Source organism: Prionailurus bengalensis, chromosome A2 (genome assembly GCF_016509475.1).
Source record: "Prionailurus bengalensis isolate Pbe53 chromosome A2, Fcat_Pben_1.1_paternal_pri, whole genome shotgun sequence".
NCBI classification, from domain to species: domain Eukaryota; kingdom Metazoa; phylum Chordata; class Mammalia; order Carnivora; family Felidae; genus Prionailurus; species Prionailurus bengalensis.
Window position 1 is genome coordinate 78,257,467 of NC_057348.1, and position 24,188 is coordinate 78,281,654.

General features: G+C 47.1%; 1 protein-coding gene across 5 annotated transcripts in view; it reads left to right on the forward strand.

Moving 5' to 3' along the window:
• ATXN7L1 (ataxin 7 like 1) overlaps positions 1–24,188 on the forward strand; it is a 248,047-nt gene that overhangs the window by 99,147 nt on the left and 124,712 nt on the right. The window contains exon 4 of one of the 5 annotated variants that reach the window (XM_043588623.1): positions 11,516–12,734. The exons of the other annotated variants lie outside the window; for them this stretch is intronic. Coding sequence (XP_043444558.1) covers positions 11,516–11,601 — 86 coding nt within the window. The 3' untranslated portion in view covers positions 11,602–12,734. Of the gene's footprint in view, positions 1–11,515; positions 12,735–24,188 lie in introns of those variants that run through there. 5 annotated transcript variants of the gene reach the window in all.

The following is a 24,188-nucleotide window of genomic DNA, read 5'->3' on the forward strand; positions in this document are numbered from 1 at the left end:
GGCAGCACTTCCAAATTCTTATTCTGCTTTCCCAGCTGCCCTGTCAGATCCTCACCGCTGCGACCCTCTGGGGTTTTGTAGGTGGGGCACCTCCATCCCTCTGACAGAACTTTGCCTCTGCTACTCTCTGAAGGGAGGTGGTGTTTGCCACAAGGGCCTGGGAGACCAGCAGGGAGGTCCAGAGGTGGGGGGGGGGGATGCCCCGGAGAGCTGCCCTAATGTTTGTGAGCCAGGAAACCACCGTGCTGCTTCAACCACGACAGGTGCCCCCGACACAGGCAGAAGAGCCACGTCTCCTCTCTTTTCTCGTCTCTCTTTCTGCCTCCCACCCCCACTCCCCCGCAGAGCTTACAGACCTGTCATTAATTCGATTTGATCCACATTACCCTGATCCTGCATTCCATCCATTTTCCGTTGTTTGGTGTTTTTCTCTCTAATATTTGTTTCATTAGTCAACCAGCACTGGAATCGCATTGGGTTGGCAGCACAGTCCAGGGGGAGGACCATCTGTCTGGTTTGGGTTTTATTTTGAGGGATTCCTGGGGGGGAAGTGCGTTCCTCCCCACAGGATAAATGGACCTGTATTTTTTCCTGTGTGTCTCATAGGCAGCATTCCCTGACCATTTTTCAGAAGTGGTTGGCCCTGTGAAAAAGCAACCAGAAGGCCTCGTACAAACTGTCACCTGCAGTGTTTATTCCAGAACACTATTCATTGTAAGACTCCACGTCAGCAGAATAGCACCCCTGCCCAGGTGCCAGCAGCATGTCCAGGCCAGTCTCCAGCCAGCCAACATCAGTGAGCAGAAAGAGATGGGTGTATGGTGCGGCCAGCAGGGCACGGCCTGGGGAACGAGCCAGTAGTCGCTCCTGGTGCTGCACCACTGGGTCATAACAGACCCATGCACATCCCTCTTTCGTTCCTCCTGGGACTCAGGTACCTCACCTTCCCTTTGGTTTATAATTTAGTTCCAAGCACAAAACAATGAAGCTATCATGGCTTAGGGAGTTTCCTGTGTCTGGTGATAGCCCTTGACAAATGTTATGTAAGTTAACCTGGTCCCATAGCACCTAGGCCACACATAGGGGAAAAAAAAATCACACAGCCACAGTTTAGGAGTGCGGCTTTAGTTTTCAGATGCAAAGAGTAGTAGGGGAGGCCTTACCGTTGTTTTATTTTTTGATTTTTGGCTTAGTTTATGATGGCCAGAGAACATTAGCTATCAGTTACCCATTTTATAACTTAATGATATTTCCTTTGTAACTAGTTAGCATGTGACCATTTTTAAAAAATGTTTCCTAGGTGATTAGAAGATTTATTTAATCTCTCTTTTGTGTGCAAGGTTCCACATATTTATTATTTTGTTGTTCAGATCTTGTGTATCCTTGCCATTTTTGTCCTTTTGGTCTGTAATTTCTGAGAAAGGGGTTTTAAGTCTCCTATGATGGTTGTAAGTGTGTCAGTCTCTCCTGGAACTTGGACGGCTTTTGATCTACAGTATTGAGGCTTCACTGTTGGATACCTATAGGTTTATGACACATGGCTTTTTTGTGGTAGAATCTTCATCCTATTAACTTTTTCCTTAGGTCCTATTGTATCTGATTAACTCTCCTACCCAGTTTTCTTTTGGTCAATATGTATTTACCTTATCTCTCCAGTCTTTTATTTTCAACTTTTCTTTGTCATCTTGTCTTGGACAGCTCTCTTGTAAACAGCATATGGCTAGCTTTTGTAAAAGTCCAATCTGATAGTGTCTTTTAATAGGTGACTTTTATCCATTTACGTTTATTGTGATTACTTTATATATTTGGACTTATTTCTATCTTTTGAGTTTCTGATTGCCTTGATTTTTGTTTGCTTATTTGTTCTCTTTACCTGTCCTCCATTAAATTGACAAAGTTTTCTTAACCTTCTCTCCATTTTTCATTTGCTAGTTTGACCACAATAGATTTTATTTCTACATCTATCTATATATAAATCTATTTTTTAATCTTATTTGGCGATTGCCATTAAGTTTTTAATATGCATACTAAACAGTAATTTGTCTTCCAAGAAAGGCTATGGTTTTCCAGGATTTCTGTGTCCTCAAGCAGCACAAACACTTTTGCACACTTTTCTCTTAAGTCAACTGGTAATGACAATAAAGAGTTGAAATCATGGCCCACAACGTTGCCATGCATTCTCAGCCTACTGACTCACAGGGGGATTAGAGGTACCCCGATTGATTTATAAAGCATGAACTTTTTCCTAATTCACTCTGTTTTACACCCTGGGGTGTTTTTGGACATCTGTCAAGTTCAGAGTGACATGTTCATTTCCAGTTTGTAAAAATCTATCTCAAAAACAAATTCTTTTAAATTGTAGTTTAACTATTTTTGTACTAATCCCTCTAAAATCTCAAAAAAAAAAAAAAAAGAAAAGAAAAAGGAGGAAAAGAAAAGAAAGAAAGAATCTGTCTCTCAAGTTCCTGAAAATGTTCTGAAGTGGCATTGGATAAAAGAGAATGCAGAATCCCATGCTCTACTGCTACGGCCTGTTCCCATAAATCCTGTTCGTCATGTGTAATGATTTTCAGTGAGAAAATGAAGGGGCTCCTCCCTGCTGACACCTGCTTACTTATCCCTTGATTCTCGAACTTTAATGTGCATATGAATCCCCCAGGGGTTTGCAAAATGCTAAATTGCTAAAATGCAGATTCTGGATTCAAGTATGTCTATATTTCTGATATGCCTCCAGGTAATATGCTGGTGCTTTTGGCACACAGACCACATTGGAGTAACAAGTGCTTGGAGAATAAAATTTAGCTAGGAAGATAGGGGCCTCAGCCCTCGGTCAGGGTTCCATGATACCTCACAGAACGGCAGATAGCAGAAGAAATACTCTCTTTGGAGTGGTTTGGGATTCAGGATCATTCGAATTTGGAAAGTCTCCTTACGGCTTTAAGGTCTGGCAGAGCCCAGAATGAACGCTCATTCTGTGCACTGTGAGTCCCTCTTGCCTCTGTCGGCTCTGCCTTCCCTCTGGAGGTCGGCACGGCACATGCTTCAAGTCTCAGGCCTGTCACTGTGTCATGTAGATGTGACACCATGAGTCAGTGCCCAAGAAGGAGCCTGCCTGGGGCCAGGGGCAGGTTTCCTGGTAATTTATGTTTAAGACAAGCTTTTAATAGAGATACACTTTTAAATAGTAACCAGGAAAAAGATTCTCTCTTCTTAACGGGTAGCCATTTATAGGACTCAGCTGTTGAGGCTCAAGGGTAGCATTAGGCTTAAGTTTAATCTTCTGTATATACCATAATTTACAGCACCGAGTAAAGCATTGTACGTACAACCATTTCAGTCATTTGCTGTGATAAATAGCTATTGCTCTTGGCGGAACAGAAACACCATCTCTGCTTTCCATTTATGAATATTGAATGGTGTCGGGCAGGCGTTCGCTATAAGTTTTTAAAGGGGAAATCCCCACTGATCGCAACTCCTCACTAGCCCCAAGGACAATTTCCCTGCTCTGCGCACCAGTCAGCCCTCAATCCACATGTGTCCTGATGAATCCTGCACAGAGTGCTTCGGACAATTCCAAGTTCTCATCCTACCGATTTGTACCACATGCCTCGGGTTGTTTGGTAGAAGATTTAGCTGGTGGCAGGAAGCCACTGACAGGACTCAGGGAAATATCTTAAAGGTGATAATCTGATGCCGGAAAAATAGAAGGGATGTGATTCTGTCGGATTCCTGACAACGAGAAGGTGGTGTCAGCTAGGGAAATTGCAGCTAATGGGGGCAAAAGGGGAGGGGGGGACTGGGGGAATGTTAAGATGATAAATCTCTAGGGATCTACTCTTTAGGAACTCAGAGACACACATGCCTCCCTCCAGACTTCCTTTCGTTCAGATACCTTATTCCCTGCCCTCTGGGAGGAGGCAGAATGGATACTCAAGTATGATACTTGGTAGAGTGAACAGCTTGTCTTGGGAAGTCCCCTGGGTCTGACTCGGCTGGTCACCGTAGAGTCAGGCTTCCAGAAACTACCTGCTGAGCCCCTTTCCTTCCCCCATGGGAATTTTCTGCATTAGGGATTAAAATCCTTAGAGTGGCATTCCTTGATTTGTCTCACAGTTATGAGTACCCACTATGTGTCAAGCTTTACACTAAATGGTGAGACAGGACTCAGAGGAGAACATAAGGAGGAGGGCGAACAAGGAGAAGAGCACCCCTTGGCCTCCTTTTGAGTGATGTCACATAGACCGCCTTCTGTGGCCACTCCAAATGCCACTTATCAGCAGCATCTCTCTAAGATGTTTCCTTTGAATACAGAGATTAGAGGCTTCTGTTCTCACTCCGGCCTTTTGAGGGTGATCGTATATCTATAGAAATATCTTCGATTTCTACGACATCTTGCCCTTTACGAAGCACTCACTAGTAGCTTGTTCATTTTCACCATGATAACGACTGATAGAGGCTGGCTTCCCAGATTTGGAAGCTCAGAGAAGTTCGGCGACTTTCCTAAGGTCGCTGACGGATAGGGGCAGAGCTGGGATTAGTACTCAGGACTCCTGAATGTGAGCTCAGTACATTCTCCATGAACAGAGACCCCTGGGGGGGGAGGGTAATGCACAGCAGCAGCAAAATATTGGAGGCAGGTGTACTTTTATGCAACTTCTAACCTTTACCGTCTCTAATCCCAGACCTAGAGGCAACCAGCACATCGTCCGGCTTTGTCGTGTCTGCCTCACATGGGGTCCAAGCTTTCTGTAATAACCATTTGAAACACAGTCTTACCAGTTCTGATTCTGAAGGAATAGTATTCAGTCGGCTTCTGGGTCATGATCCACCCTTTCATTTCCTGGCCAGCAGATTCCATCAGGACAAAGTTACGGTCATTTTAGCAGCCGCCGTAGGCGTTTGGTTGTGTTCTGCATGAGAATAAATCCGTTCAGCATTCTGATTAGTGACAACCAGTGCTGAGAGAATTGTGCGGGCCAGAAACTCCAAGTATGTGTTTCATGCGTGTAAACCTACTAATGAGAATGGGGTTTGGCAGAAAGCTGAGCATTGACGTTCCTGCCACCAGAGCTTAGAGTTGCTTGTTAGTATTCTGAGAGCTGGATTATAGACGCAGATACAATACAATTTGATCTTGATAACATCTCTCATTCCCAGGCCTCAGATAAGTCTGTTAAACAGGAAGAGGGGAGGAAGCAATCTGGAAAGAGAATTGTATATAAGTGGCTCAAGAGACCTGGCAATTTAGGACTCCTTTGCAACCTTGCTGTGACCTCCCGCCTCTCTTTGCCCCTCTGTGGAATGGCCATGGTGGTTCTGCTCCATGGTTATTCTTAGAAATGAATAACTTGAACACGCCTTGGCATGTGACTTGTGCTATAAATATGCCTTGCTGCCATGTGGAAAAAGGAGTTTTTAGCTGAAATGCATGATGAGGCGAGGCAGGGAACGTCAGTCCCTGGCAGCAGGCGCCTTGCCCGAGACAGGAGAGGTATGAGGGAGAGGGCCAGGTGCTTGTCTGAGAGAGGAGAACACAGAGACCATCTCTGAAGCAGTCTGGGGCAACATGGTGGAATGTTCAAAACCAACACGCACAAAATAAACGTTGGAACGTCTGGCCTGAATTTAGCAACAAATAAGGGACTGGAGATGAGCCGCTGTCTCTTCACATTGCAGGCTCTGTGCTCCAGCTCCGGCCGTCCGCTGACTTTTAGAGGGTTGGGCCTGGGGCAGGAGGAGGACCTAGGCAAATCAGTGCCCATGTGGTGAGGTTCAGTTGCTATATTTGAAAGAGGACTGGATTAGGGAAGCACCACAGGGGTTAGGCACAAGCCAGACCCTGGAGCCAAGCTGCCTTGGTGTACTTATGGCTCTGCTCCCCATCAGCCCATCCCTCAAGCTCTCCATGCCTCAGTTTTCTCATCTACAAGATGAGGATGATATCGGTACCTGTCTTAGAGGTGGTCAGGAAGCTAAAATGAGTACACACGAGTGTAACGCTGACAAGAGCACCCGACATCTCTCTGCATAAGCAGTGAGGGCTTCTCCAGCCCTGCGAACGCCAGCCTATGGCGGAGAAGAAATACAAACTGGATTGGCTGAGGAAAGTTCACCTCCAGAGGACTGAGTGTGTTGGCCATGGATTTCATGGTCATTCCCAGAGAGGCAGCATCGGCTGGAAAGAAGAAGAGTCACAGCCAAACGAGAGCCAGCGTTGGCTGGACCACCGGCTGTATCCACAAAAGCAGATTCCAGTGGCCGGCATCCTAGAAATTTTTGTCCGTTTATCTCACACAAGTCTGTCTTCCCCAGCGTCATTTACTGATACTGTATCTCTGCTCTGGAATCCTACAGAATCCTTCCCCTGTTATCTGTCTGCCTCAACATGGGAAAAATCCCTCTCATCTGGAATTCCTGTCTAACGCCTGCCGTCCTGCCTCACTGCAGTGTGTGGGCAGGACCGCTCTCTGCTGCACATGCTTCAGAATGACTGGATTTCAGGCTTTCAGAGCAAGTGTCTTTAAATCCACCGGTGAAAGGAGACAGCAGTCATCTGCTGGCTGGTGTTTGCCAAAATGTGGCCTTATGACGGGATGGAGTGATGGCTCCTGGCATGAGAACCGGTTCCCCCTGGGCATACACCCAGCCTGAACAGCTCCTTTAAAACCAGAAGCAATTTGTCATCTTTTGATTCTCTTCCAGCACTGTCCCTGTCACAGGTAGATAAATGAGGCGGCATATGGGTGTCCAAACGCGGGAACGTCTAATCCCCGCGGTTTCCCGCAGAGCCGTCACTCCACGAGGGTGGAGAGCACAGTGGGGTGGTCCCTGGCTCCGGGATTGTCACCACGAGCAAATTTTTTCGTCGGGTGTCCCATTTATATGCATGAAATGCTTTCTCAGAATCTCCCAGCCCCCGGTGTGCCACTGATAGGTGCGTTTCTCATTTCAGAATCCTGAAATGAATCATACATTTGTGAGCTCACCTTCTTATGTCTCTAACTCCACAGAATGCCACCAATCAAATCGGTGTCTCGGCAGAAGCCAGCAAGCACCCCTGAATTAGAAATAGATAGGGGTTGGGCTCTGTGTTCTAAAAAGCCTTGATGACAGAAGGCCAGTGGGAAAGGCGGATGCATTTCAGGTCACCTCAAGTTGCATGCTCTGTATATGGCTTGAAAGATACCCTTCGACACAGCCCACGTGGACTTTCCATTTCCCTGGTGGTGTATAACTGAAGTCACCAGGTGATTTGCAAGGATGCAGTAAGCTAAGCGGATGTGGCCTCCTGATGCCTCCCGCTTGCCAAAACGTGGGTGACCCGTGACACCTGTGTAAATGAAGGATAGTCCTATGTGGCGGATGAACTCTGCTAGCCAGGGCAGGCCTGGTGCCCATGCCAGGGTCTGAGTGTGTTGTTGGTCCTGCCAGACAGCTTTGATGTCGTCTGTGGTCATCAGTCACCCCCTTCACCCCCGTGGCTGCCGGATTAACTGGGCAGCTACAGTCACAAGAGCCCGGGCTTGGCTGGATTAACTCAAGTTCATTGCTAACCACAGGAAAATCATCTGCCCTGATAGTGTTGCAGTGAGTCATTGACCATCACTGGGGCACCCTGAGAAAAGAGCAAACGTGGAGCATTTTCTCAAAGCTGGATCTATTGAGCATGCAGCAGATTTCTCGCAGGCCACCATAAAGGCTTTATGGCCAGCTCCTAATTATCTATGGTACTGAAGGAGAAATCTAGCATGACCTTTCACATTTAAAAATAAATCCCTCTATTGAACTTGACCCAGTGGTTTCATACTAGAAATCTATTAGGGGAGGGTGGTATTTCCTTTTATGTTTTCCCATTTAACCAGTAGTTTTAATGAGCAACAAAATGACCTAACGGGGCTGGGAGTACAGCACAGGAAGGTAATTGGCGTGAGGTTAAGGGATGGGTCCAGGCCTATTTCCTGCCTCGTTCGGCCTCTGTTCTTCTACTGACTGCGTTTGTTTGCTGCATCTACTTTATAAGGTCAGGAGAAGATCAAATGTAGAAATATCCCCAAGCCTAGCCAGAGGAAGCACACAGAACATCTTAGCTGTTATGACTTATGTAGATTTACAGAAACTCTTACTTCATCAAGAGGACGAAACGACAGATGAGTTTGTTTATAAAAGACAGGTGAGAATCTAAGTGAATCTTTAAGGTAATTCTGTATTTCATTCATGGCGAAATCACATCATCTTTTTTTTTTTTTTAAGCTTAAAAGGCTGAGCCAGCTGTGCATGATATATTAAATACACACATTTACTTACTTCGGAAAAGTTACAATTTTGAGAGTATGATCATTCCGGGGGGGGAGGGCGGCAGGGACAATTTTCGTGTACCTCTTGTCCATTGAAAAGAGTTACATGTAAAGAATGATTTCCATTCCTTGGATTGGTGTCTTCAAATTCCTGCTTTCTTTTCAAGTGTGGTCATATAGCAAGAGAAGGGAAGACTGTGAGCTGCTTAAGGAAGGAGTTCCTTATAAATCCTCTTTGTTGTCCCAGAGTGTCTGGCAAATAGTCACTCAGTCAATGTCTTATGAATGAAGGAATCAATAATTTAGATATTTAATCCTTTACGTCAGTGATACTCAACCTTGAGCCATGCATCAGGATTGTTCCGGGGCTTGTTAAAACACAGACAGCTGGGCCCCACCCTCAGAGTTTCTGATTCGATGGGTCTGGAGTGGGATCTGAGAATGTGCATTTTCACAAAGCCTCTGGATGATGCTGATGCTGTTGGCCCAGGGCTGTACTTTCACCTGTTTCAAGACTTCCGAGAGACTAACATCTGTAGTTGTCTGACCTCGCCCTGGGTAACTAAGATAGATTTTGTAAAAATTACCAGGATTTGATAGATAGAAAAGGAACCTGGATTTTTTTTTAATTGAAAACTACATTTTGGGGGTGCCTGGGTGGCTCAGTTGGTTAAGTGTCCGACTTCAGCTCAGGTCATGATCTTGCGGTTCCTGAGTTCGAGGCTGACATCCTGAGTTCGAGCTCTGTACTGACAGCTCAGAGCCTGGAGCCCGCTTTAGATTCTGTGTCTCCCTTGCTCTCTGCCCCTTCCCTGCCCACTTGCACTCTGTCTGTCTCTCTCAACAATAAATAAACATTAAAAGGAAAAGAAAGAAAAAGAAAACTACATTTTGTTCCTTGTATAATTATGAGAGATGTGAGAATCAAATCACCACCTTCTTCTTAATTGTGGTCTCTGCTGGCAGGATGCACCCACTCCAGGAGGGTGGGAGAGGGTGGTACTCTTGCAACACTTAAGCCAGATTGTACCTCCATCCACTTTGGGAATCTCTACTTAGTGTCAGAGGTGCTTAACTGCAAAGCTGAAACGAGACATGATCTTTTCCAGAAACTGCAGATGAGCAAAAAGGGTACAGGAGATGAGCATATGATACAAAAGGGAACAAGTTCCTTGCGAAGTCTTTTCATGCTGGCTGTCGCCCTGACTGAAGTCATTAGGCCCACGGGATTCAGAAACACAGAGGGAGTTTCATGGGCTGAGAAAGGCTGCTTTCTGCAAAAAAGTTGTGCTAAGTCCAGATGTTACTTTGGATGGCAGGCAAAGAGCTAGACTTCCCAAACCCAGGCCACTGGGAAGCTCCCCCACTCCCCGCAGCCATGCATCCCCCCCCCTCTTTTCAGGAAAGAGTCCTTGAGACTGTGAGGACCCTCAGTAGAGGCCAGGGACAGGTCAGTAGAGGGTGCCCCAGGGATACAAGACTCCCTGAACAAAGAGAAGAGATCAAAATGGAACCTAAGAAGGCAATTGAAGGGTAAGAGGGGCTAAGACCTTCCTCTGACGAGAATGCAGAAGTAACCTATTGCTATGTAACAAATGACCCCAACATCCAGCAGCTTAAAACCACAAGTATGTCTTATCTTACACAGTTTCCGCAGTTTCCGTGGGTCACGGACCTGGAGTGGTGTAGCTGGGTGGTTCTGGCTCAGGGACTCTCATGAGGTTGCGGTCAAACTGTCATCTGTGAGCCGCTGTCATCTGAAGGCTTGGCTGGGGCCGAAGCTTGTCTCTACCAAGATGGCGCCCTCACCTGGCCGTAGTAGGCCTCTCCACAGGGCTGCTCGCCACCTAGCAATTAACTTCCCCCAGAGCCAACAACCTGAGAGCGAGGAAGTCAGAATGCTGAAACAAGTCCCTCCAGCTGGCCCCCACTCAAGGGGAAGGGAATGAGGCATCACCTCTTGAAGGAGGCATGCCGCCACAGAGCACGTTCCTTTCATCCTCCTCTTGCCAGGCCCAGAAAAGCACAAGAATAACTGATACGGGGCCTTTTGGGAAAGGATGACAGGAGCTTTAAAAAGGACTCCGAAGGGCGCTGTGGCAAATTTGCCTGATCGGACTGAGGAGAGGTGGTTGTGGAGAGGAAGGGGCACTGGAAGCTCTGTGGGCTTTGAACCCACTCTCCTGTAGGGGTCTCTTCAGGCCCAGGACTACTTTGCTTACAAGGGACTGAAGTCACCTGTGAGTCCCAAGGCTCAGGTTTGGTTCCAGAGAAGAGGAAGCAGGGGCTCCTGCTGGAGAAGGAGCCATTGACAGCAATGGCATCGTCTAGGTCATCTGGCCTGCCCGGGTCCCCCTAGGCAAAGAAGAGCAATTCCAGGCAGACGCGGTGTCCTGCAATAAAGGGGAGCTTCTGGGCTGTGCCTTCCAGGAAGGATAAATAGGGGGTGGGGCATGTTAGGAAGCAGGAGAGGGGAGCCCCACTCTTTTTTATTAAATCGACCCCAGTTGGGATGATGGCTCAGTACCGCTAGGCACAGCAGCAGTCGACCCCTCGTGGCTTTGGCTCCTGGGTCCCACACAGAGACCACACATGGGGGTACATGTTTATTTTGGCCACCCGGGCTGCGTGAATGGATCCTGTTTAGCAGTCTTAAGCTGCAGAACCGTTGGTGGTCATATTGTACTGTGTCTGTTCTTATCTCCCCTATCATCCCCAGGGAATAAGCTAATCAAACCTGCTGATGATTTTACACCAAGAAGGAGATAGCTAATAACTTGGATGACAAGTATTAGAATACAATGTGATGTGGATAAATTGGGCCCATGTATTAAGGGCTATAAAATGAGATTCCATCAAGGCATGAATAATGGTGCCTGTGGAAAGGATTAATCAAATACCCCATTAAAAGGTATGGGAATTCTGGTCAGACAGCCCCGGTTTAATTACACTCCGGCCCCCACCCCGCCCTCTCACTCGGTTCCCTCTGAAACTGCTTCCTGCTACGAGGAATGTGGGAAAGAGTTTAGAGGAAATTATAGAAAAATTGAGACATGCGTTTTGATAGAACAAGATCATGAAGACAGATTTAAGCAACCAGTGTTTAATTTAGGAAAAAGAGATAAGGCAATTGGCGTGAGTAATCGTTTACAAATGTAATTTCCAAAGGAGCCCTGTTGATACCATTCAGCAAATGCCAACAAAGCATTTACTTTCCAAAGGGAGAAAGCAAGACAACAAGACAAATGGAGGCATCTCCAGAAATGGACCAGAGAGCAGCCAAGCCATAGAGAAGAATCAGATGTGAGAATGGGCAGTGCAGAAGGTAGACACAACATCTGAAAGCTCTTGGAGGACTGGCATTGTCTGGAAAAGGCTTCTTGGAAGAGGAGACTCCAGCAGAGCCCCGCAGTATGGACAAGCTCCCATGTACTGCAAATTCGTGAGCACACTCTGGTGACAGAGTTTAGGGAGAAAACGGGTTTGAGCGGAGCAGAGGGCATCTGTGGGATTCTTCTCTCCATTTCCACCACCACCACCCTGGTCCAAGCTGCCATCACTTCTCACCTGGAAAAGTACAAAAGCGTTTCAGCTGTTTTCCCTGCTTCCACTCTTGCTCCCCTATAGTCCATTCCACGCACAAAAGTCAGAATCAAAAAGTAAAGTTAATCATATTCTCTTGACTTATGGCTTCCCATTGCTTTTAAGCTAAAAGTAAATGATTATCGTGGCTATAAAGTTTTGCATGGTCTGAACCACATCCTCTGCTAGGCCCCCTTTCACTCTATATGCCAATCAAGCTGACCTTCAGCATGTCAGCACACATTGGGTCCTGCTGCCACTGGGCCTTTGCGCATGCTTTTCCTCCTCTGTATGATTTTTTTTTCTTCCCATCTTCTTGAAGCTAACTCTGACTCATTCTTCAGAATGCATCTTAATGATTACTTCCTCCTGGAAGAGTTGTCTGGTTTTCATAGCTAAGTCAGCACTCTCTTCTACCTCAAAAACAAATGTTCATTGTGTGACCATATGATTAATATTTATCTCCCCCACCAGGCCACATACTGTGAGAGGGAAGGGACCCAGTTTTGCATCCCCCAGAGCCTAGCACAGTCTCAATAAATATATATTGACTGGATCATGACATTTAATTAGGAACAGTGTGACTAGTGGAGAAATTATGTTTGACCAGTATGTAGGAGAGTGCCATTGTGAATTCTTACTGGGATGAAAACCGGAATTCATGTTCAGACTCTGCCACCTGCTGGTCGTGCTGTTGTAAATAAATCACAGGTCTTCTCAGGGCCTGTTTCCTCATCTCTAACATGGGGGTACCAACAGCCACCTCACATGGTTGTGATGAGAAATTAATGAAATAATACTTATAAGCATTTTTTTAACTGTAAAAGCAGATGTAAATAGATTTTGTCATTTTTTCCAGTGTTTGGTCACTATTGGATTGATGGAGGGATGGTTGGAAGGATGGAAGGATGGATGGACAAACGGATGAATGGATGGAAGGTTGGAGGGATGGATAGAAGGAAGGAAGGAAGGAAGGAAGGAAGAGGAAGGAAGGAAGGACAAACGGATGGATGGCCAAACAGATGCATGGATGGAAGGATGGATGGACAGACAGATGGTTGGATGAACAAATGGCTAGATGAACAGTTAGAGAGCCACTGTGAGAGCCATGAGGGGAACCAGGCACATGAGTAGCATGATGAAAGCCAAAAGAGGAGGAAATTTCAAGAAGTAGGAGGAGGCTTGTTGATGGACCACAACATCACATAGAGCAGAACAGGCCAGGAGAATGGGGGGGGGGGGCATGGATCTTTTTAACTCGGACAGAAGGAAGTCATTGGTGACCTCAGGACAGGTCCTCCTCAGCCTTTTCATGTTGTCTGTGCTTTCAATGACATGCCTTAATTGTAACTTAATCACATTACTGATTTTTATCTTTTTGGGGAAAATCAAATTGATTTGCACATGCAACGAAATTGGTGAGATTACTCCAGCTGCTGCCAGCAGGTGCTGACAAGTACAGAAGTGAATGTCAGAGCATAAGAAAATACACTAAACATTTATTTTAATAAGCCCTAGTAAACCTTAGTTATTTATTAAATTGCCATGGATAATTAGGTTTCGGTTTCCAGGGTTGTTTCATTTTTAACTCCCTGTGTTCCAGTAGGAGGAACAGGGCTGGATGTGTGGGCAGGAACCTGTGTGAGATCCATCCAAGGGCAGTTTCACTGCTGTTAGCTTTTTGGGGTCTCTTTGATTACGTCTCACTTTCTACCACGACCATCCACACAGGGTAAGTCATTCTAACACACACGGACACACGCACACATACACACACGCACGCACACTAGCTGAGCACGTGGTGCTTTGGAGTGGCTGCTCCTCCAACATGGCGGCTTAGGCCTCACCCTGCCAGGCCCTGATCCAGCCAGTCTGTCTGTGTGCGGGCCCTGGGAGGGAGCAGCCCAGGCTGAACCTGAGCCCCACACTTACCATCTTAGGGCTGACTCTCGATAAGTTAAGAAACATGACGAGGGACACCTGGCTGGCTTAGTTAGAAGAACATGCGACCCTTGATCTCATGAGTTCGAGCCCACATTGGGTGTAGAGATTACTAAAGAAAGACGTGAGGAGTACATGAAAGTCCAATGGCTACTTCCACATTCCTCTTCACCCCCGACCCCCATGCTCCAAACCTGGCTGACAAAATTCAGAACAAACTAGAAGAAAAAGCCACCGATTATTTCATTTCCATGTAGTAGTCGGTGGTGTGGAACATGGGTCTGTGGAGTAAGGAGGTGTTCTTCAAGAAAACGTTAAAATGGCTCAGGGAGGGTTTGGCAATCCCCTCTCTAGTGCCTGTTCAGCACAATGGCTCAAGAGCGTGTTGCCCATCTAAAGACGGGTCCGTGTATGTCTCTGCCTCTTCCCCACATATCCCAGATCCAGAACTTTCTGTGATTCAAACGTTTAGTCAGTAAAGTGGTTTCCTATGAACTGATGCACACAGTTTGCCCAGGAGAAATGCCCAGGCCCTGGTCCATGTGTAAATGGCGCCGTCCCCGGAAGTTCCATTACATTCCAGCCTGGGAAAGGTGAGAGGTACTAAGCAGAGACCTCACACCCGCTTTCCGGTGTAGCCCCTCATGGGGAAGCTGGGTGGTCAGTGGGGGAGGTGGGGCTGTTACAGACATGGCAGGACCCTCTCCCACGGCTGCATGGCTGGGGCAACAGAGCTGGAACCTGTGACCACTGATCTGTCCTCCCTCTGATCCACCAGAGAATTAAACCCCAAAGCTCCTGAGTCCTTCTGATGTCCAAAAACGCGAGGGCAAAATCTCCCACCTCAGACAGAAGAACGTGGTGCTTTAGACCTGGGCCTGGAAATGGGCCCACAGCTCCGCTCTGCCTCACCTGGCTCCTGCCCTCTCCCGGCTGACATCTCCTGTATAGAAAATGTAGAAAATGCTTTCTCGGAGAGGAGGTGTGAAGATGAAATGCCATGATGCACATGACATGCTTACACTGAAGGTCAGACGCTGGGTGGCTCTTCAAGGCTGAAGTTGGGAAAATTAGGAAGAGAGGATCCCATGCTGGGTCTGGAGTAGTGGACAAGGACAAGAAAAGGGTTCGAGGAAGAGCTCTGTGGAAGTCCTAGTGCTCCAGAGATGGGCGCAGAGGAGCAGCCGGGAAGACCCGGGCTCAGACCCAGCAGGACAGTGTCACAGAGCCCGGGGAAGGAAGGAGTGCCAAGGAGTATCAGATCTTTCAGAAAGTTGGCCTGGGAAGAAAAAAAGCTTTTGAATCATATTTGCCTTTTCAGTGAAAGTGAATTCAAATTAATTTGGTTTTCGAATTTTTAACGCACCCGTTGTCATCATTGTACCCTAGAGCGTTGTGAAAACTTACCAAATTGGAACTCAGTTACCATCTACACTCTAAGAACAGGAACCCAATCTTGCAAACAAATTTGAAAAACTCCTGGGTTTCCTGGGTGGCTCAGTCGGTAAAGCCTGTGACTCTTGATTTTGGCTCAGGTCATGATCTCACATTTTGTGACATCCAGCCCCACGCCGAGCTCTGTGCTGACAGAGCCTGCTTGGCATTCTCTCTCTCTCTCTCTCTCTCTCTCTCTCTCTCTCTCTCCCCACCCCCTCCCCCATTCACATACGTGCTTTTTCTTGCTCTCTCTTTTGTGCTGTATCTCAAAATAAATAAATAAACTTAAAAAAAAGAAAAGAAAAGAAAACTCCTGAGCCCGGGAAAGAAAACATTCTGTCTATCGAATGTGCATTAAGTTCTCCCGATTCTCCCCGCTCCTTCCCGTTCCTGCATTCTCCCTACTGTTACCAGAGAGGAGGACACACCATCCTGATTTCCTTCACAAATAAAACCCCTGGGAGAACCAAGGTAAGAAATATGGACAGGGAATCAGAATGTGATCAGTTTGGGCCTCTGCTTAATTTCTTGTGTTCCCCTCTGATGTCTCTCAGGGCCCTTCCGTGGCTCTATACAGCAGTGATAAAGTTCTGAAGGTAGGGTGGGGAGCCTGTTGAGTTTGAAGGGTGCCTTGAGTTTTGAAGTTTTTCTTGTATCCATCAGTTTGGGAGCTTTTTCTTTCTGTGCAAATCAAAACAGACCCCACATGTATTTGATTTTTAAAAAATTGTTTTAATGTTTATTTGTGTGTGTGTGTGTGAGAGAGAGAGAGAGAGAGAGAGAGAGAGAGAGAGAGAGAGAGAGAAACAGAGCATCTCTGGGGAGGAGCAGAGAGAGGAGACACAGAATCCTAAGCAGCCTCCAGGCTCTGAGCTGTCAGCACAGAGTTCAATATGGGGCTTGAACCCACGAACCACAAGATCATGACCTGAAGTCAGACATTTAACCAATTCAGCCACCCAGGCGCCCTTAATTTTAAGTGTTAAAAAAGCCTCTCATCTCCTAGTACAACAACACTGCTCATTTCTATTGTCTATTTTGTGGGTCCTATAGCCCTGGAGTAAGCAATTTAAGGTGCTGGACTTGGGACATCTGGAGGTCACCATTAAGTGCATGAGCTCTTATTAAGTCAATATTTAATAAAGCCTTTGAAAATGCTAATGATTATGTTTGTGGGACCGTCTGCTGAGATTAGAGAAAGGAAAAACTTTGTAAGTGTAACTTTTCTTGCTCCAAACCATAAGTAAATGGCCAGATCTAATCTTCCCTTCATCCATCATTTATATTTATTATATTTGGGGAGTCTGGTTAGTGGTCTACATTCCTTGGGGTTTTGCTACATCCAGGATCCTATTATACAATCATCTTTGATAAAACTTAACAGTATACAACCCCAGGCCTTGAAGGATAGCGCGATGCCAAACCCCATTCCAAATGTGTTTCCTACTAAAGCAAACTATATTGAAAGGCATTAAAGAGAAGGATTCCCCAGTGACTTCCAATTGCAGAAAGAAAAAAAAAAGTCATAAATCACTAGTTCCACAGAAAGCTCCCCCATATCACATTCTCTTCCTATCTCATCACCATTCTTGTGGGAAAGTGAGTGTGGTGGGGTGTGCCCTCCTTAAGAACATGGCTTGCGTACAGGGTTTTTCTCAAGCAAGTGATTACTTGCTTTAAGGAGTGCATTTGGGGCACCTGGGTGGCTCAGTCGATTGAGCGTCCGACCTCGGCTCACTGTTTGTGGGTTCGAGTGCCATGTCAGGCTCTGTGCTGACAGCTCAGAGCCTGGAGCCTACTTCAGATTCTGTGTCTCCCTTTTCTCTGTCCCTACCTCACTTAAGCGCTCGCTCTCTCTCTCTCTCTCTCTCTCAAAAATTAAAAGGAAAATTTAAGAATGAGTGCATTTGGACATGTTGACATGTACCAAGGCAAAATCCAGATGGTAGAGAACGGCAGGTTAGGTGGCCTGAGTCTCCAACAGATAATTTGTAAGGAAAAGGCAGAGATGGAGAACCTTAAAAGAAGCTTACAAGACATCTAAAATATGGGCAAGACTAACCTACAGTGGCTAAGGACATTGGGTGATGAAACCATAAGTAAACACAAGGAACTGAAGACTGGAAGTTAGGAGTGTGGTTGTTTTGGGGGGGAGGGGGGCTGCAGTTGGGACAGATGCGTGGAGGGGCTTCTGGGGTGGCCAGCAAAGTCCTCTCCCTTCATCTGGCGGGTGCTTCCTAGGGCGTTTGCCCGTTTGCGTCAATCCCGGTGCGATCCATTTGTTTTGTATGGTTTTGAGTATCTATTTTACAATAGAAACTTCTATTTTAATGAGTCCACTCGGGGTTCATATTACCTATAGTCTTGCCGGAATTCAGCTTTGGCGGGGAGTTGTCTCTAACAAAATACGTCTTCGTTTTCTCAGTGGGAGGAAAATCGTAGATCCAGCTGGAAATTCCCCAGTGGGGTTGTCTGGCAGCTTGGTCAGGACTGTGGGCCTGGGGGTGGAGCTTTTCTGGGTTCTGGCTACTGAAATCATCTGCTCTTTCTTTTTTCCCTGCTTTTTGTTTATGTAGCTAATTTTCTAGTCAATTGCTTTTAGTGACGGAATGAGCACCTGCAAACCCACCTTCCCTAAACAAAAGCCAGGACCCTGATGACAGCATCCGCTCTTGCCCTTCCTCCTCCCTGATCTTTGGTAAACTTTAAAGGCCACAAAGGTTTGTTTAGGGGAACTCACCCCTGCCATGAGCCCCTACTTACTGCCCCTCGTTGTCCCTGGAAATGCCAGTCTGAAGTGACCACCCTTGTGGTGTGATTTTAGGTACATTTTAGGTGATTTGAGGGTGACCTCTGACATCTCTCCCTCCAGCAGGGGCATCATCCTTTACCTGGAGGCTTTCACCCCTGTTAAGTGTAGCTCCACCAGTGCCCCAAGCCCCTTACCATGAATAAACTAGGTGAGAGCTAGTTTCAATAGCGGGTAAGTCGTGAAGAGTAGGATCCTGAAACCTGAGGTCGGGGCACAGTAAGGAAGACCCAAGGGGGGGTTGGTGAGAGTTTACCTTTTCTTCCTTTTCTTCTTCTCATTAGACCTGGCCTCAACATGTTGATATTTTTCAGCTAACTCTAGGATCCCACTAAAACACAACATTTGCCTCTGTCCCTGAGGCTGCATGAAGCTCGTTCTCCAGCTCTCTCGGTGCACAAGCCTGAGTCCAAATCAGTTTGGGAAGGAAGGGCAGGGACCTCATCTGGTTTTGGTCACCATTCAGTTCTCAACCCCTGGCACAGTGCTTGGCACGTAGCAGGTGTTCAGTAAACAAGATAAAATAATGTATGAATAAACACGGGACCAGGCCCACAACCAGCTTGTAGCAAGAAAGAGCATGCAGAGATCTCTCAAGAGGAGCAGTGAGAAAGAAACTGCTGTCTCTCTGCAGGCTTTCAGGGCCACCTGCCCCCTCACCTCTGCTGCTGGGCATTTCCTCAGCAGCAGCCCAGGTAGGTAGGATCAGCCACTTCTGTGCCTCCCTGTCCTCCACGAGGGAGTCAGCCAGTACCTAGTTCTTGAGAAGTACTGGCTCTTACCACATCGTCTCCCACTTGACATCCTTGCTGGGATCATGGGGGTATTTCCTCCACACACTGTCTAATCTGCACGACACAGTAACCCCGTGAAGTAGGTAATTCCCACTTAATAGAGGAGGAAACTGAGGCCGAGAAGGACTGAAGTCACTTCTGAAGGGCAGAGCTGTAACTAGAACCTGGAACTTTGAATTTTTTTTTAACATTTATTTATTTTTGAAAGACTGAGCATGAGGTGGGGAGGGGCAGAGAGAGGGGGAGACAGAGTCCGAAGCAGGCTGCAGGCTCCAGGCTCCCGGCTGTCAGCGCTCAAACACACGAACTGTGAGATCATGACCTGAGCCCAATCGGATGCTTAACTGACTGAGCCACCCAGGCACCCCTAGAGTCCGGAACTTTGGATCTCTGGGTCCAGTATCCTTCTGCTGCCCTGTCTTAGGTGCTGAGATCCAAATAAAGGGGGATCAAGAGTCAGCCTTCCCATCAAGAAGCTTACAATCCAGTCTGAGCACAGAAAACACCCTACACAATAAACACAGCCACTTAATATACTGGAGCACTGCCTGATCCTTCCCCGGCTTTACTTCACAGAGATGCTATGAAAGATTCCTAGTGTTTGTCAGAAGGTTTCTCTCTGTAAGTTTATTTTACACAGCATGGAATGGGGTGGCTCAGCAGTCTTCAGCTGTGCGCTGTAACACGGAGGCCAAGGGGAGCCTAAGAAACAGAAACCCGCAGGAAATCCCAAAGACCCTGTTTGGACCAACTGTGTCGATCTCACCCTTCAGCAGACCTCGTTAGAGCAACCACGTTGTGGATAAGAAAAAGAAAGCAAAGGGTCTAATCCATAATCGAGATCACCGTTCCCTGTAAGGGTTACTGCCCAGCACACAGAGATGCCCTTGCTTTTGGACTTACTTCCCCCAACAAGCTGCTTCACATCTCTGTCTTCTGATGCTCTCTGTGACCCCATGCAGGCAGCAGGGCTGGTGCTTGGAAACGTTACCCAAGGCCCCGCGGATTGTCGGTGGCAGTGCTGGAACTTGAACCTGAGCTCTTTCCGGCCCCCACCTCTTTTCTCGCTGTCTCCCCACAGTGGCCCCTGTTGTCCTCCTCTTCCAGCCGTCCTTGAAAAAGACCCAGCAGTGGCCTCTCCCCCACCCGCGAGCCCACGGCACTGACTCTCAGCAACTCTTGCTCATATTACGTTGGTTAAGTGCTCACTGACCACTTCGCTGCGCTATAATCATTTAATTCATCTATGCCTAGGAGGAAGAGATGCTTTATTTAGAAGCTTCCGAGGGAAAACTTCCCAGTCTTCAGGTCACTATCAGCTTGCTGGCCTTGGGATGATCTCAGGCTCTGCCCGCTGTGCTCCTCTTCCGAGCAGAGGAGGATAATCAGGTGACTTCATCTAAGGGGGAGCTAATGTGCTGAGGACTGTGGGAGGGTTGTGGCTGGTCTCACAAAGAGAGGACAGACAGATGCAGGAAGGCAGGATAATGAGAAGACCTTCGAAAAAATAAGCAGATCTTTTTATGCTCCTCCTGGGGCAAGAAGAGAGGATTTATCTTCTTGAGCTGCAGGTTGAGGCTGGTACTCAGGTTGACAGCCAGTGTTTCTTAGCCACAACTGTACATTAGGGTGACCTGGGAAGCTTTCCCATATCCTGATAATAGGCCTGGCATCTGGGTTTTTAAAACTCCACAGGATTCCAGGGCATCTGGGTGGCTCAGTTGGTTGAGCATGCCGACTTTGGCTCAGGTTATGATCCCACAGTTTGCAGATTTGAGCCCCACTTCGAGCTTTCTGCTGTCAGCGCAGAGCCTGTTTAGGATCCTCTATTCCCCACCCCCCTCTGCCCCTCCCTTTCTCTTTCTCTCTCTCAAATAGAAACATTAAAAAACAAAACAAAACAAAAAATAAAACACCACCACACAAGTCTGGTGTGCGTCTGAGCTTGAGAACCAGTGATCAGATGGGTAGTGATGGCTTTGTCATGCATCTGCCTAGCTAGGCTGAACTACATCTCCCAGAATTCCCTGTCCCGTGGGTTCCTAATTGGGTTGGGCCACAGAGGGATTCTTGGGAGGGCTGGAGGATAAAAGGGAAGTGGCAGCTATTTTGCAGGACACGTATCGTCGCCTGCACGCTGGCTCACCCCATCGCCATGTGGCAGTGGCTAGGCCTGTAATTACTCTACCTTTCCCTGGATCCCCCTTCGGCTTCTCTGACCCCTGGGCCAGCTGTGAGAGCTTAGTTCCATGGTGAAGGGTCCTGGCTCCTGGGGGACATCCATCCCTTCAAGGTCAAAAACAACAAGAACACGAGTTTCAGTCCATCCTCCTGAGGTTCCAGTTAAAGCTGTGATTCCAGATTGGTTTTGGTCTGCCAAGGTTTTTCCTTCCCAACTGCCTGCCCTGTGGACTTCACGCTCCAGCATCAGACGCAAAAGCAATAGACTTCTCAGGGCTGCTTAACCAGCAATTCCTGTTGTGAAAGGTGAAATACCTGTTACAGATCCGTATATACAGCCACATAGACAAATACATCCGTATCCATCCTTGTAGCTCTGCTTCTTCGACTGAACCCTGACTGATAGAGGTCGTTTGCAGAATTGTGGATCAAGGAGTTGTTTTTATCCACAGAGGGAGGCCTTCCTTAAACTGGAGGTTCCATTTAAGGAAGAGATACAAGGGGCACTGGGGTGGTTCAGTGTGATGAGCGTCCAACTCTTGATTTCGGCTCAGGTCATGATCTTGCGGTTTGTGAGTTCGAGCCCCGCGTCGGGCTCTGCACTGACAACGTGGAGCCTGCCTGGGATTGTCTTTCTCCCTCTCTGCCCCTCCCCCACTTGTGTGCATGCTCTCTTTCTCAAAATAAATAAGTAAACATTAAAAAGAAAGAAAGAGGGGCGCCTGGGTGGCGCAGTCGGTTAAGCGTCCGACTTCAGCCAGGTCACGATCTCGCGGTCCGTGAGTTCGAGCCCCGCGTCAGGCTCTGGGCTGATGGCTCAGAGCCTGGAGCCTGTTTCCGATTCTGTGTCTCCCTCTCTCTCTGCCTCTCCCCCGTTCATGCTCTGTCTCTCTCTGTCCCAAAAATAAATAAACGTTGAAAAAAATAATTAAAAAGAAAGAAAGAGATACAAGTGGCTCTGACTGGAGGAGAAGGCAAGTCTGACGCTTTCCTGTCTCAACCACCACCCCCCAAGATGACACACGAGGGGCAGTTTGAAAACCTTTGGTAGATTCATGGTCTCCAAGTCTGGAGGTGCATGGGAAACCAGACTTCTCTGGGGAGAATCTTAAATATGCAAATCCCTAGGCTTTATTTCACATCTAGGATTAAGAATCTTAAAGGATTGGGTCCAAAGTGCAAGTTTTTTAAAAGCCTCCTTTACCCCAGCCTTTCTGCATTGTTGGTACTGTTCTGTTTCTTGATCTGGGTGCTGGTTACATGAGGCTGTTTTGTACATCCAAAGTTAAAAGGTGGCATACTTGTGCTTTGTGCCTTTTCCTGTATGCCTATCCTACCTCAATAAAAAAAATAAATGCACCACCTCCCACTCTCCCACTGCCCATAATCCCATATTCCAGGGACTGGCCAAAGTTGATAGCGGTGGTCTAGATGACTCCTTGTATGCCTTCTAGCAAAATTCAGAGAACATGAACAGAAAAATGTCCAGCAATTGGGAATAGTTAAGGCGCATCCATAATCCCAATGCTACAATCCTATGCATTATTATTTTTTTAAGTTTATTTATTTAGAGAGAGAGAGAGAGAGAAAGCATGCATGTGCTAGTGGGGGAGAAGCAGAGAGAGAGGGAGAGAGAGAATCCCAAGCAGGCTCTGCACTGTCAGCCCAGAGCCGGATGTGGGACTCGAACCCACGAACCATGAGATTATGACCTGAGTGATAACCAAGAGTCACCAGTCCAATTGACTGAACCACCCAGGTGTTCCTCCTATGCAGTTATTATAGCTCTAGAGAAGAATATGAAACAGTGAGGCAGCCAGCCAGCTTCAAGTGATAGGATGGGTTACAAGGGGAATGAGAGGGGGCAGTTTGGAAGATCACATTGGAGCCAGACCATGGAAGGCTTTGAATGACAAACTGAGAAAAAGGAAAAGCCACTTTCAAAGAGTTAAGGCTCTATTTTGAGGAACGGTGGCTGGTGGGGGAAGCGGGAAGTGCTTACAAATTTTAAGCAGTGATTGACAAAAGTGACATTTTAAAAAGTGCAATTGGGGGCGCCTGGGTGGCTCAGTCGGTTGAGCGCCCGACTTCGGCCCAGGTCATGATCTCACACTCCATGAGTTCGAGCCCCGCGTCGGGCTCTGTGCTGACAGCTTGGAGCCTGGAGCCCACTTCAGATTCTGTGTCTCCCCATCTCTCTGCCCCTCCCCTGCTCATGCTCTGTCTCTGTCTCAAAAATAAATAAAAACATTAAAAAAAAAAAGTGCAATTGTAGGGGCACCTGGCTGGCTCAGTTGGTTGAGTGTCCAACTCTTTATTTCGGCTCAGGTCATGATCCCAGCGTCATGAGATCGAGCCCCGAGTTGGGCTCCATGCTTACCATGGAACCTGCTTGGGATTCCCTCTCTCTCTCTCTCTCTCTCTCTCTCTCTCTCTCTCTCTCTCTCCCCGCCCCTCCCCCACTCATGCTGTCTCTCTTTCTCTCTCTAAAATAAAAAATAAAAAAAGAAAGGTAAAAAGTGCAGTTGTAAGTGTAACATTATATTATCCATCACGTTTTCCTGCTCACCAAATATCTTGTTTGAATTGCAAACTGGTGAATGACAGAGCAGAGAGTGGGTCCTGGCCCTAGAAATAGGGACATGACCCTCCTGTGGTGTCAAGACAGACTTTTCAATCTACACTTCTTTCTGAAGTGCTTGCAGTCTATATATACTGTTCTTGGAATGCTCTTAAATAGAAAAAAACAAAGAGGGGTAAAACCCCAATTCTCCCAATTGAAGGCCCAGGAGCTTCCTATGAGGCACAGCTGTCACAGGTACATTAAGAATTTTTAATCATAGTGCAGGGAGAAATTTCACAGGCTGATTCATTTTTCAGGCCATAAGTGTCCAGAACAGGTCCAACAGTCGTTCTCAACAGGGCACTTGAACCGGGGTAGCTGCAGGTTTGGGGACAACAATAGAGAATCAAGTTGAATTACAGTTGTTTCTGGGGCTTTTGAAATAAAGAACAGGCCCTTACCCCAGAAGGATTCTGAAGCTTCCTTCAGTTGAAATCCGCCAGCCTAAATGCCGTCTCGTATCACTTTAATACCCAGGGATGGAGTTTTCACAGCCCCTTTTTTTTCTTTTCTCTTTTTAATGTTTA